Source organism: Mangifera indica, chromosome 19 (assembly GCF_011075055.1).
Source record: "Mangifera indica cultivar Alphonso chromosome 19, CATAS_Mindica_2.1, whole genome shotgun sequence".
Taxonomy (NCBI): Eukaryota; Viridiplantae; Streptophyta; class Magnoliopsida; order Sapindales; family Anacardiaceae; genus Mangifera; species Mangifera indica.
In genome coordinates, this window is record NC_058155.1 from 11,418,801 (window position 1) to 11,432,889 (window position 14,089).

At 34.7% G+C, this 14,089-nt stretch overlaps 2 protein-coding genes across 2 annotated transcripts; one reads left to right on the forward strand and one right to left on the reverse strand.

The window, feature by feature from the left end:
- Nucleotides 1-5,484: 5,484 nt before the first annotated feature.
- Nucleotides 5,485-9,635, forward strand: LOC123202730 (lysine histidine transporter-like 8). Its single transcript, XM_044618813.1, has 5 exons — nucleotides 5,485-6,159; nucleotides 7,354-7,487; nucleotides 7,896-8,323; nucleotides 8,431-8,562; nucleotides 8,847-9,635. Exons 1-5 carry the CDS (start codon nucleotides 5,777-5,779, stop codon nucleotides 9,330-9,332), a joined length of 1,563 nt encoding a protein of 520 aa, XP_044474748.1. The 5' UTR covers nucleotides 5,485-5,776; the 3' UTR covers nucleotides 9,333-9,635.
- Nucleotides 9,636-11,403: 1,768 nt separating this feature from the next.
- LOC123203656 (dof zinc finger protein DOF3.4-like) lies at nucleotides 11,404-13,171 on the reverse strand. Its single transcript, XM_044620099.1, has one exon. It carries the CDS (start codon nucleotides 12,508-12,510, stop codon nucleotides 11,743-11,745), a length of 768 nt encoding a protein of 255 aa, XP_044476034.1. The 5' UTR covers nucleotides 12,511-13,171; the 3' UTR covers nucleotides 11,404-11,742.
- Between the last annotated feature and the right edge of the window lie 918 nt (nucleotides 13,172-14,089).

Genomic DNA, 14,089 nt, shown 5'->3' on the forward strand with positions numbered 1-14,089 from the left:
GTGATGGCAAACGTGTATATATAACGGCGGCTGTTGACCAATTATGACCATGAAGAGTGGACTGAATAATTTACGAAAATACCCTCACAATAATCCTTTTAACATGAATATATTAAAATAAATAAAATATTATTTCTAAGGTAAAAATAACAAAATTTTTAATATTAAAATTAAATTCAAATGAAATTTAATTTAAATATAAATTAATTTAAATTTATAATAACAGGGTTAGAAGGTTATCTTTAAATAAATAATATATTTGATAATATAAATAATATTATTGATTAAATGAATAATATCATAGAATAAATAAAAAAAATCGAATTTAAACAAAATTATTGATTTAGGGAACTAACTTGAATTCAATTAATTTTAATAGGATATGAATTCAAATTTGGACTTGTCCAATTATTCACAAAATAAAATTGCCTATATATATTTATAAAGCAATAACTTAAAAACAATCTATTAACTATACAAATTGGAATTTTCAACCAGGGGAGATATTTCTTATTATAAAATTAAATGCGCATAATTTGATATTTCAAAGTGTTCTGGCGAAAGACTGAAAGGAGATTTAAAAAAATAAAAATAAAAATAAAACTTCTTAAACAATAATTTTTATAAATATTAATCTGTTTGTATTCGGAAGATAAATGGGCGCACGGAGGGAGGAGGTCAATTTTGTCATTCTATGTGGGGGCAAAGAGTAAGGGTAAACTGGGTAATTGATAAATGCATTATTTGACTATGACCAGGGATGGTCTTCTTCGTGTTGCCTTCCTACAACTTCCCCGATGTGCAAAATAAGTTGACCAGTCAACATTACAAATTCATTAATTGAGTTCACATAAAAATTTCTTGTAATTCTTTTTGCCCCCTATCTTTGGAAAAATTGAAAGTACATCCTCTTAGAGACACATAAAATAAAATAAAATTATATTTACAAACATTTTCTCCTAATTCAAATGTAGTAAAATGGGATTATAACTTCTATTTTAAAATCATTCAATTACATATTATTGCATTATTTAATATAAATAAATTAACAAAAAATAATTATATAAGAAATATTTACAACTTTATTGTTAGGCTTATCTATTAGTTAAAAAAGCATATTGTATATCATTTATACGATTTGAAATAATCAATTTTATATTTGTTGAACGACATTCAAAGATTGAGTTTATTTGGCAAGCTTTTTTAAATCTATGTAAAACTTTTGTATATTTTTTTTAATATTTGGGGAATCTTATTCTATTTTGTCAAACAGGCAAAGTCTGAGGTTATCGGATAATTTACGGTTTTATTTTGTTGTAGTAATTTATTATTTGATTTTAAATTAATCGATCCAATATTTTTACATAAGAAAAATATCATGATAATCGAACTTTGACCCTTTGCGATAGAGTCATTTCATTTAATCACACAAGCTAACTTTTGATATCAATTTTTCTAATCGAACAACTATTATATTTTTTCACGAAATAAAATCTTATACATCTACTTTTGAATATTTAATTAAATATTTAAATAATATATTGTAATATAATTAAATAATTATTAATTAAAGATAAAATTTTATTTAATTATATAATGATATATATAATTAAAATACACAATTAGATACTTAAATAAAACTTTGTATTGTTCTCTTTCACAAAAGTTATAATCTAATAAATTTTGCTTTCATAAAATTGTATCAGGACCTTTGGAGAGTTTAGGAAATTTCAAAAGTGGTTGGGGGTGAAAAGGAAAATCAGAAGAGAAGGAGGATTGTCAGAACTGCCCAGGTAATTTCCCACGTTGCTTGAAAGAGTGCCGGCCGCTCCTTAAGTGGCGAGGCGACAAAGGTTGTGACGGAAGCGCATACTTCAGCTGGTTGAATAGAGGCTACGTCAAACACGTTTCAATCTTTTTCAAATTCTGTAGGTGGAACGATTATTTCTAAATTTTTGGATTAATATATAAATTGAAAGGAACTTTTTCTCTAAAAGTTTATTGGTAGTACATTGAAGTAAAGTTAGAATTTTATAATCACAAAACAGATTGTTGGAAAAACTGAACTGAAAGGAGAACTTAATCCCATTTAAGAGCTAAAGCTTTTTTTTCATTCACAATATATCATTACCCAAATAAAAACATTAGCAATCATTGACAGGAGATCATCTTGGTGTTTGGTTAAAGGATAACTTAATCCAAGTCCATAGTAATAGTGAAATCAATCCAAGCCAAAAGATCTAATCGAATTCAACTTATTTAAGATGAAGAGCCCAACCATTTATCTTGTGTTTGAATCCAATTTGAATAGTTTGAGTTTGATCCTAATTGTAAGTCGGGTTTGAGGTAGGTCAAAGACTTAATAAAAAATTTTTTTTGAAGTTGAGTCACGTTACATCTAACTTGAATTCAAAGATTTATTATGTCTCATCCATAGTAGTAATTGTTTGGATCCAAAGAGTATCTAGCAAATATGCTCTTAAATATTTTTTTTTATTCAAATAGATAATAAAATAGGATTACAATTCTTATTCTAACATAATTAATTATAATCATTCAATCTATTAGATTCGTATGAATTTAGATTAACGATTCTTTTAGCTCATGATATTTAGTAGTAGAATAAGGTTTAGATCTTAAGAAAAGTAGAATCTTGGATTAGCAAAACATCAAACTTAAATTAGAGGTGTAAATATGAGCTTAGAAGAAATGAAGTCAGATTAAACTATGTACAAGAAAGGCAATAGCGACAAGACTAATTATCTCTTCATCACCAATTAGAATCTCATATGTTGAACCTCTTAGGCAAAGAAGATGGATGTAAAAGAGCATGCACAAATAGGTAGCTCATAAATTCTCAATTCCCTACAAGTGAGTTTTGCATCTCATAAGCACATAAATGGGTCTTTGATGCACACTTTAATGACGTGGCTCGTGAAGTAGAGTTACACCTAGGCAATTGGAAAGGAGAGCCAAACCATTGAGCAATACTAATGGATGAGTGCGACATAGTGTTTGACATGAAGCTCATGAGGCAATACAATGTGATGTCAATGCCTTGTGGCAATGTGGTTTACATAACAAATTGAGGTCCATGCTTCATTCCTATTGTGGTCAAATCATCGTCTCATTTAATTCATCTAAATTTGATGCAACTATTGAGTGATGAAGATGTGAGAGCAAAGATGAGTTACATAAGGAAGAACAAACCAATAATTGATATTGTAAGGTCTATATAAGAACAAGACTATGTAAAGGAGAATCAACAACATAGATTCATATTTGAAAAAGGTTCAAAAGTTTAGACAATTTTATAAGTATAATGAGAAAATTATACAGTTAGATAAGAGAGGATATCATATCTAACTTGAATTTAAAAGTTCATTAGACCCATTTTATGATGAGAGATGTCGCACCCCCAAATATTAAGGTTGAAGGAGAGCGCTAAGTGTTGTATACGAAGAACATCTGGAAAAATATGCTAGAAGCTTTCATTATGTTATATAATATTTTAGACAATAGAATAGACCATCCAACTTATTGTGAACTATACAGAAGAGTTTTCTCTTAATCTCATTCTTTACAAGTTTTTCGTATATTTTTTTAAATTCTCTGTGTATTGTTAGCTTTACCTAGAATCAAACATTAACTTGCATGTTCCACGACCGCACAATTGTCTTCTATTATAAGGTCCTAGACCTTACACATAAAGTAGCAAAAAATGTTGCCATAAGCAGACCCAATTTCTAAATGTGCCTGTATCATTTTTTTGTACCCCAACTTGAAATGGGTGCGGCGTTGGGCCATTGTTTGTTCAATTAGTTCACACCCAATGGGCCAGAATTCTTTTGGCAAGACTTGATAAAAACAAAGTGTGCGATTATTACAAACAATAAAATTATATATATACCTATTATAAATATATAAATATATATATATTTATATATATATATATTATTATATGATTAAATAATTTTAAATTAAAAATAAAATAATATTTAATTATGTAATAACATATATAAATATGTACATAATTATGTATTTAAAATAAATACACGTAATATTACTCAATTACAAATAGGGAAAAAGAATTGGAAAAGAACATAGTCCCATTCCATTTGTGGCATAAACATCTGGGAACGGAAAGATAAATTAAACAATAGCGCCGATCTCACTTTCGGCTACTGAACTTTGTCTAATGTGGCCCATTCCCCCTCCCTCTGTTGGAGTCATTGGCATTAACATGCATGCTCAGTCGCTTATGCAAGAAAACAACCTGATGTTTAATATCATACGCAATGTCCTCTAGTCATCATATAATCCAAAGGCGTGCCGGACACACCTTTCTTTTTTTTTCTAAACAGAAATCATTTATCTTTTTATGATTAAATTACTCCTATGAAATATGTAAAATTTAAGATTTAATAATTAATCTTATAATTATTATACTAATTAAGCTTAAATTTTAATTTTAATATATTATTAACAGATTTTGAATTTATATTCTCTTATTTAGATTATGAGTAAATTTAAATCGTATTTAGTTTAAATTCAAATTAAAATAGTTAATTTTTTTAAAATTAAATCTAACTTAAAATAAGGGATATTTGATTTGAATTAATAGTTTAAATTTAAGTTTTTTATTTATAATTTAATTCAATTTAAATTTATAATTCAAATTTATGAGTTAAATTTATAATTTGAATTTATTATTTATTAATAAAATAATATTATTTTTTTCAATTAAATTCAAACTAATTTTTAATTATAATATTTGAATAAAATTTAAATTAAATTATTTTATATCGAATTGAATTAAAATAAACCGATATTTCAACTCGATTCCGTCTCTTTCCACCTCTGTTTTGGATGCCCCCGCTCATGGGACGGGTCGCTTCTTCATTTCATTGTTTGCGGGAGAAGGCCGGCAGTCAGCAGTTAATAAGCTGACCGATAGAGACAGCCCACGCGAGAAGATGGCACGTGGTTTTGTCGGTAAAACTGACACTTTTACTATTCTTTCAGTATTATTAGTCCATTTTTTCAAAGTTACCGCCACACACAATACATCGTTAATAACTCCACTTGCAGGTGCTCTTTCCGAGCGTGCACTACTTCATTCTCACGCGCCTCTTATTTTCTATTTTTGTCGACCTTTTCAGAGTGACCTCAAGCGCCAACCCAACACTTAATAATTAATGTTGAAGAATTTATTTCTTTTAGCTTTTTAACGCGCCTACAGTCGCGTGCGAGATCCTGGCCCAATCCCACCCTTCTCTTGACACCCAGAAACGGACATCCCGGAGGCAGAAGTAGGACCCGTGGAAATGATTCGTCATTGAACGCTATAATCTTGTTTGATTATCCCTCTGACCCACAGATCACGTTGAGCCCTCACCGTAATCACCGGTTTCTTCCCTCACACAAGTTCATCCCCACCCTCGCTCTCAGTATATAAGAAATTGTCGCTTGTACCAATGCCATCACACAACATCACTACCGTCAAAGCTGCCCTTTTATTCTCTCTTGCAAAATCAATGGTGTAGATCATAAAGGTGCAAACTTTCATGTTGCAGTTGCGTATCATTTTCCACTGTGTCAATCACCAGCACCACCATTTCTGCATTTCACATATTCCTCAGTTTTATCACACTGAAGCCTGAAAATAATATAATAAAGAACAAAAAGCGACAGGAAAAAGAGAGGCTAGAGAATAAACACAGTTCAACAAAGAAGCACTAAGTGGTTGCAGTTGCATAGTGAAGCATTAGCTAGCATGGAAGAGAGGCCAGAGACGGAGCTGATATCCATTCCGGCAACTCCACGTGCTTCAACGCCGGAGATACTAACGCCATCAGGACAGAGATCGCCAAGGCCAGCATCAAAGGAGGCAAAATCTTCTGTAGCATGGACTCCGACTTCGTTTATATCCCCGAGATTTTTGAGCCCCATAGGGACTCCAATGAAGAGGGTTTTGATAAACATGAAGGGTTATTTAGAGGAAGTTGGACATTTAACCAAGCTTAACCCACAAGACGCTTGGCTTCCGATCACTGAGTCACGTAATGGAAATGCTCACTACGCTGCGTTTCATAATCTGAATGCTGGTATTGGGTTTCAAGCGCTTGTCCTGCCCGTGGCGTTCGCTTTTCTTGGCTGGTATGCCTTTTACTTATTTACTGGCTTTGCCACTCGATTCTTTTGTTTATGAAAACAAGGTTAGACAGTAGACATTGCTTGAAGAAATGGCTTTGCAGAGGAAAAGTACATGACTCAAGCAATAAATATCAGTGAAAATCCTGTCATGGCCGTTGGTTATCTTGTTCAGTACTTAGCTTTTTAATGTTTTTGCATGTGTTTCTTATTTTACATAAAATTAACAATTTTCATCTCTAAATTGGAGGCTTTCAGATTTCCATGTTGCTACATATCCTTTAGTCATCTTGGCTTGTGTCTTAATTACTAGCTTGAAGATGAAAATTTTGTTATCTATTCATCGTTCTTCCAGTCATGCACTGTAGCTTTTTTATATTTCGTGCTTTATACTGAAGTACAATAGACGAATCTTCTAACTTTATTTATTTTTACACTCTGTCTCTCACTTTCACCTATGCATGCTCGTCATGATATTTTATCATTAACATTTATTTGGTAGTGGGTCTACAAGGAATTTTTTATTTAAATTATACCAATAAACATCCTTGAGGCAAGTCACTTCGTTTCTTTTTCTTTTGCTTTGACAGAGGTTGAATCATTCTAGAGATTTCCCATCTCTTTTTCTGGGGGCCATTGCCAATTCTGTTTTCTTCATAGAAAGGATCAGGACACAGGCCCATTTTAATCTAATTATAGTTTTCCCCACTATTGGTATCCATTACTCATGATTTCAGATAATAGCCACGATTCATAAGCATGTTCACAAAGTAAATTAATATGTTCGATTGAAAATGAATAGAAAATTCTTGAAATATCTATTTTCTTTCTTTCTTTTTTCGGAATTTTCCTAATTTATTTTCTATATCCTTTATGGAAATCAGCATACTCAAGGAAAAATGTAAAGAAGTTGTCAAGTTAGTTAGAGATTACTCTGTTTCCACCTTTCAGGCCGCACCAAAACAAAGGCTTATTGCTTGAACTTTGTGAGAAATTGAACATCGAAATTGAAACTCTTATTGTCACAAATGGGCACTGAATTTGTCCTTGAAGGATCCCCTAGGCCAATTAGATTGCTAATTTGAATATGACACCTTTCATCTTTACAACATTTTTTAAAAGAATTTTTTATTGAAGTGCTTAGAGGAACTAAAAAATGTATTGATTGACTTGGTTTGCCTTCTATGATGTCTTCATTAGGAGTTGGGGTATACTTTCATTGATAATAGCCTATTGTTGGCAACTCTACACCTTGTGGATGTTAGTTCAGTTGCATGAAGCTGTTCCAGGAAAGAGGTATAACAGATATGTGGAGCTAGCACAAGCAGCCTTCGGTGAGAATTCATACTTATACAATAAAGTTAAACAAAAAGGAATGTGGTTTATTTAAAAATGTGATAATGGCCATTTTTATTTATAATGACTTACACATATAATTCTTAAAACCATTTAACTTACATTTTACTCATATGGTCAGATTACACAGTCAGTACCTGAACATTTGCAAGGGTTGTAAAACCATAAGAATATAAACCGTGGACTAAGTCTTTAATCTCGTTTTCTGCATTGTCTCTTTTATATTTATCTGAAATTTTCCATGAAGGATTGAGACATAGAATCCTAGGTAAACTGCCAAGGAACTAACCAGGAAATCAGGGGAGACTTCTTTTAAAGATATTCATTCATGTCGTGATATGTGTTGCATTGGAGAGACTTAATGCAATATGCTATATCTTTTGCAGGGGAGAGACTTGGTGTCTGGCTTGCTCTCTTCCCAACTGTTTATTTATCAGCAGGAACTGCAACAGCGTTAATTCTGATAGGAGGAGATACGTTGAAACTATTCTTCCAGATAGTTTGTGGACCTCTCTGCTCCTCAAATCCTCTAACAACGGTTGAGTGGTATCTGGTGTTCACTTCTCTATGCATTGTCCTATCTCAGCTCCCAAACCTCAACTCAATTGCAGGGCTTTCACTAGTAGGGGCTATAACAGCCATTACTTACTCCACCATGGTGTGGGTACTCTCTGTTAGCCAACAAAGGCCACCATCAATCTCTTATGAGCCCCTTTCATTGCCATCTTCCGCAGCTTCTCTCTTTTCTGTGTTTAATGCACTTGGAATTATAGCATTTGCATTTAGAGGCCATAATTTAGCTATGGAAATACAGGTATAAATGGATGAACGATTTTTGAAGCACCTAGCAAAATCAGTTATATTTAAAAGCGTTATATTCATTATCTGAAAGATTTCATGATCTCATTAAATATTTTTCAGGCAACAATGCCATCTACTTTTAAGCACCCAGCGCATGTGCCTATGTGGAAAGGAGCCAAAGTTGCCTATGTATTCATTGCTATGTGCCTGTTCCCAGTAGCAATTGGAGGCTTTTGGGCTTATGGAAGTCATGTAAAATCTTTATTCCTTATGCAAATGATTGCTGAAACATCAATATAAGGCAGAATTGTAGAAGTTCCAATTAGACTTTAAACTGCCCTGAAAGGAGGGGATATATAATCTTTTACGTTACTTTTAAATTTAATTAACTGGCTTTGTTTAATTACCTAAAGAATTAAGCCTTCTCCATTGTAGATATTTACTGTAAAGTAATTTTCTTAGAATCTTTAAAAACAAGAAATTTAAGGCACGAGGTTTACTTGACTTATTCTCTATTCTTTTTTTCCTTGTTTCAGATGCCTTCTGGAGGGATGCTCAGTGCCTTGTTCGAATTTCACAGTCATGATATTTCAAGAGGACTTCTTGCTGTGACCTTTCTTCTAGTTGTGTTCAATTGTTTAAGCAGTTTTCAGATATACTCGATGCCCGTTTTCGACAGCTTTGAAGCTAGCTACACAAGTCGTACCAACCGCCCTTGCTCAATTTGGGTTCGATCTGGTTTTCGGGTCTTCTATGGATTTGTCAACTTCTTCATAGGTGTGGCACTCCCTTTCCTCTCCAGTCTCGCTGGTCTATTAGGAGGACTCACTCTTCCTGTCACATTTGCTTACCCTTGCTTCATGTGGGTTCTCATTAAAAAGCCTGCAAAGTACAGCTTTAATTGGTACTTCAATTGGACCCTAGGTTGGTTAGGTGTGGCATTTAGCTTGGCTTTCTCCATTGGGGGCATTTGGAGTCTGGTGAACAATGGACTTAAGTTGAAGTTCTTCAAACCCAGTTAAGAATAAGATGAAAGCGGCCAAAAGGAGCACAAAAACTCTAAACGTTTCAAGTGGGAATGTGGGATTGTCCTATTTGTTCTTGATATTTTCAGAGAATTCAAAACTTAATATATGCATATATACGATATGGTGCATAGGATCACAGTTTCATATAAGTTGGGACAAATTGTCTTCTCCTAGTGTTATCCTGATCTCTTGTCTGTCTACTTTACGAATTTCATAGTAATTTGGTGAGGGTTGTGAAGCTTGACCAATTCACTTGTTAAAAGCATCAGTCGAATTAATTGAGCTTCGGTTTGTGAATTGGATGACTCCATATCATTTTGTTGTTCTGTTTTCCTCTTTATCATACTTGATTACAATTATAGTAACTTGAATCCTAATCTATGGTCCATTTGCCTAATGTGGTCATACACAACTTTGGATCATTGCTTCTTTCCACTATATATGCCATTTATGCTGACATTGCATCAATGATAAAGATCATCAATTGACCAAGAAAAAAGCTAGAAATCTATACTGTTGGTGGTGATATTTTCGCATGCGGACTTTGAAAGGTTTCATTATCATCGCTCTGCAAAGGAGGAACACCTCATAATATCAGACATGAATCATGATTCCTTCTTTTTCATACATGGAACTGATGCTGAATGACTCTGTTTCCATGCGGTTGAGGCTGGAACGGGGAAGGAGATCTCTATTTCTCAAACTTCGAAGTGCTTTTGTTGAAAGTTTTGACAGGTGGATGCTTCTGGGAATATTCATACCCTTGATAAATTTTCCAGGCTAGTCAATGGACATTGAAGCAGAAGAGAAATGAGTCTGTTCATTTGTTAAAGATGAATAATGGAAGTAATAGAGTTCATATTGTATGATGTCCATAATTTTTCCAACACTAAAACTATGTATACCTAATTTTAAGTATTTAATTATATATTTAAATAATATATAATTATATTATTGTGTGATTTTAAATTATCGGTAAAGTAATATCAATTACATGATGATATATCATTTAAATCGGATGCTTAAACTTAAGTGTACAGTGAAAGCATTGTAGCCTTATGCACACGTTAAATGCATCTGAGGATCACTACACTGTTTGGAGGCATAATTAAAAACAACCACCCACCAAATCCACATTATTCCACAGTCATTTCTGGTTTTCAACATCATGGTCCATTTCTTTTGTATTGATCTCACTCACCATTCAAACAACTATTTCAGTTTGAGGGTCACATTGCGCATGCAGAAAAATGGATATAGTTTTTAAAAGATGAAATCATGACACTACCAAAAACTAAAATAAATTATGGAAAGAAATAGAAACCCACCTGGTTGTTTAATCAGGGAAAAAACAACAAATATTAAGAAATAAAATAATCAACAATGAAGTTGACTGAGCAATATTAACAGCTATAAACAGAGACACCTATTAATACTGGAGTCATTTTGTTCTTCCCCTTCATTCATTTCAAATTAAAGTCGCATGGTTGGTGGGATGTCATAGCTATTCCTAGATAAGGTTGCACAATCAAACTAGCAAATATGGCTCAATATTCTAATTCAATTGGCAGCTTAAGCTATTCAACGTTTACCCACCTTTGGTTGTGGGCTCTTTTCTTGTTTTATTACATATCCACGCATAACAAAGAGACTAACCCTTGTTTCCATACTATTCTTTTGAAATTAAATCGATTATACTGAAAACCCAACAATAACTAAACAGATGGATCAAGAGTTTGCTTAATATATTGCCCATAGATTTCGAACCTATCTGTCGTAATTGGACAACCCACCTTTGCCACTCAAACTTACTGTGACAGGAGTTGGTATTCTTGGTTTATAAAACAACTACTTTCAATCATAGTATTAATTTCTGGTCTGGTCTGTTCATCGGATACTGGTACATTATATAGACGATAACTAGATTGCAGCACTTTCCATGACTGTAACTTTAACCAGAATAGCTCCTTTAGACTTGAGTAAGCTAGATTTGTGTGAAAGCAAGCAGAAAGAGTGTTGTTGTTTAGGGATGAATCCAAATTCCATACTTGATGACAACCAACCAAGAAAGAAACTGATTATAATATTTAAGAAAGTAACTGCTAGTTTTCTTCCATTGATTAGATGGGAAGATTTACAGAGCCATGCATGAAAAACGAAACCTTGATAAAGCAACAAGGACACCACTGTCCCGTCAAAAGGAAGCCCCAATTCAGCTGAACTGAGTTTCAGAGTCACATTCGATTTTTTATATATGTAATATAGCCTACCTGTGGTCGATTATACCACAACCATGGTAAGAACTCGATCCTAAAACTATAACTAAATTCAAAAGCCACCCAAACGCAGAGGACATTAAAAGAAAAACCCTTTTTTGATTGAAATGATGAAGTAATATGGAGCTTTATTTCAAGCCCTGTCCTGGAGTGGATATGGCAAGACCAGACCAAGCAAAGTAATCTTCACCAAGCACCATACAGTTACCATTTTCTTCATTACTCATCATCTGCCATGGGTTGCACCCAGAAGAAGCAGCGCCACCCATTGCAGCACCAGCAACGCTAGAACTAGTTCCATTAACACCGGGATAAGAAGAAGCAGCTCCAGGAATTTCCCAAGCACGAGTACCACAAAAGCCAAGCTCCAATTCTTCGAAACATGACCCCATACCCATATTATACCCATTAAAACCTTCCAGGTTCATAAAATTCTGGCCTTGCATGTTGCTCAACATCGCAGTAAAGTTTGCACTCGCAGGCACATTCTCATTGAGGTTCAGACTAACGTCAGTTGTCGAAACTGAAACAGTTTCGGAGTTAACAGAAGGCAAAGCAGAAACATGGTTAGTGGAAATGGACATGGGTTCATGGGTCACGGTGGATGAAGACGAGTTGTGTGCAGAAGATGAACAAGAGCGTGTGCGCTTAGAGTTCTTGCGGGTTCCACCACCAACGGGAACGTTACGGAGGGTCCCGCCATGAGTCCAGAAGCGACGGCAGGCCTTGCAGAAGTGACGTGGCTGAGACAGATTATAGTTGTTGTAGTAGCAAAACTTGGTGCTTGTTGAGTCGCATCTTGGGCAGGGCAGCGATTCAGCCATCTTAGGCGGTGGGTGTGTGCTCATGGCGTTCTGCGTTCGTCCCAGTTTCTGCTCACTAACATCTGAACGCATTTCGTGGCTATGGTGATAGAAACTTGTGAGAGGAAACAAGAGAAGATGCAAAAGAGTTGAGAGAAAAAGAGAGCGATGTAATAAGAGTGAAAGACAATCACCGACTATATAAATATGTAAAAGGTTAAAGTTGAGTTGGTTCTGAGCCTAAGCAGCGGTGGTGGCTGGTGGGCTTATTTATTGCACGACGTTTTAAATTGCCTCGGCTTGGCTTGCGGAGCTAGATGTTATTGGTCAAATAAGGGCTTGTTCTGTTTCTCCCTATTCTCCTTCTCCGAGTCCATGTTTATGCTAAGAAATGAAGTGTCGATCGAAGAGGACCGACAACATCATTGATGTCGGGCAGCGTGGGAATCAATTATTGGGTTGCCTGCTCTGTGTGGAGGCTTGAATGGCTGTGCCTCCCTATTCTCCTTCTCTTTGCACACTAAAGATTCTCTCTCGTACCTACTGAATTGTCTGTCCCCGGATTTATCGGCCTCTGTGATTTCAACTTCATTAATTTCTAAAAATCTGGTATTTAAAAGAGGGAAGCGAGCTGGGTTTCTGTTCAAAATTCAGACTTTGTTGTTGCAGTGGACAGACTAGACACACTGAACATGAAGCCACTGCAGACCCACAGAGGACCGCTCATCTATTTTGACCACTGATGTTACACGTGTCACTCAGCAAGGACTCGTTCATGGCATCAGCCTGCTGCACGCAAGCCGCTCCAGCCGAAGTCACTTTATTTGTCTCTCCTCTGTCTTTCATTTTTTGACAGTCTCTGTGACTCTGACTATTGAAGGATTTTCCTTTAAGTTTCTACTCATGGTAACGTAAATTGGGTTGTGATTTGAATGACAGAGACAACACAAGGGCCCTTCAATTGCTTTCAATTCCCAGAATAATGTATTGAATTTGGGAGTAACCAATTATAACCAGGCGATGGAGTTGGGTAGGTGACTGTCTTTATCACTGTAATTCCATTAATGGGTTAACTTCCAAGACAAGAATTGACTCTGCTTAAATCTGAACTACCGAATTCTTACATACAACACGTCAATCTCAATCAAACTGATGCGTTAAGAAATTGGTCATCCATGCCGGTGGGGCGGTTTGACTACTTGACCCTCTGCACTGATGTGGCCCCATCGACATCAGCCTCATTGCCACAATTATTCAGTGACTTTCTTTCATATTGCTGCAATAAGTTTTTCTATACTTGCAGTATGAAATTGACAACCAAGACTGACTAAAAGGCCTAACCATTCATGTTGGCCGAAACCCTTTTCTCTTGTCTCAGAGATCTGCAGCTCTTGTTGGCTATTTCTGCAGATTCTGTTCAGTTTGATCAGGTTTTATGAGAACCAAACCCATGGGGTAGAACTAATTGGGACTACTGTTTTAGAGATCATTGGATGTGAACTTATTGCTTTGGTTGTTGACTGAGGTGGATTCGAGTGTAGTTAGCTCAAACAAATATCTAAATTTGGTTCAAACGGATCAAATTAGAGCAACAATAATATCTTTTTATAATTTTTGTGTGACTACTAAAATTAAGAATTTAGCAGAAAATTAAATGGAAAAAGAACAGAAA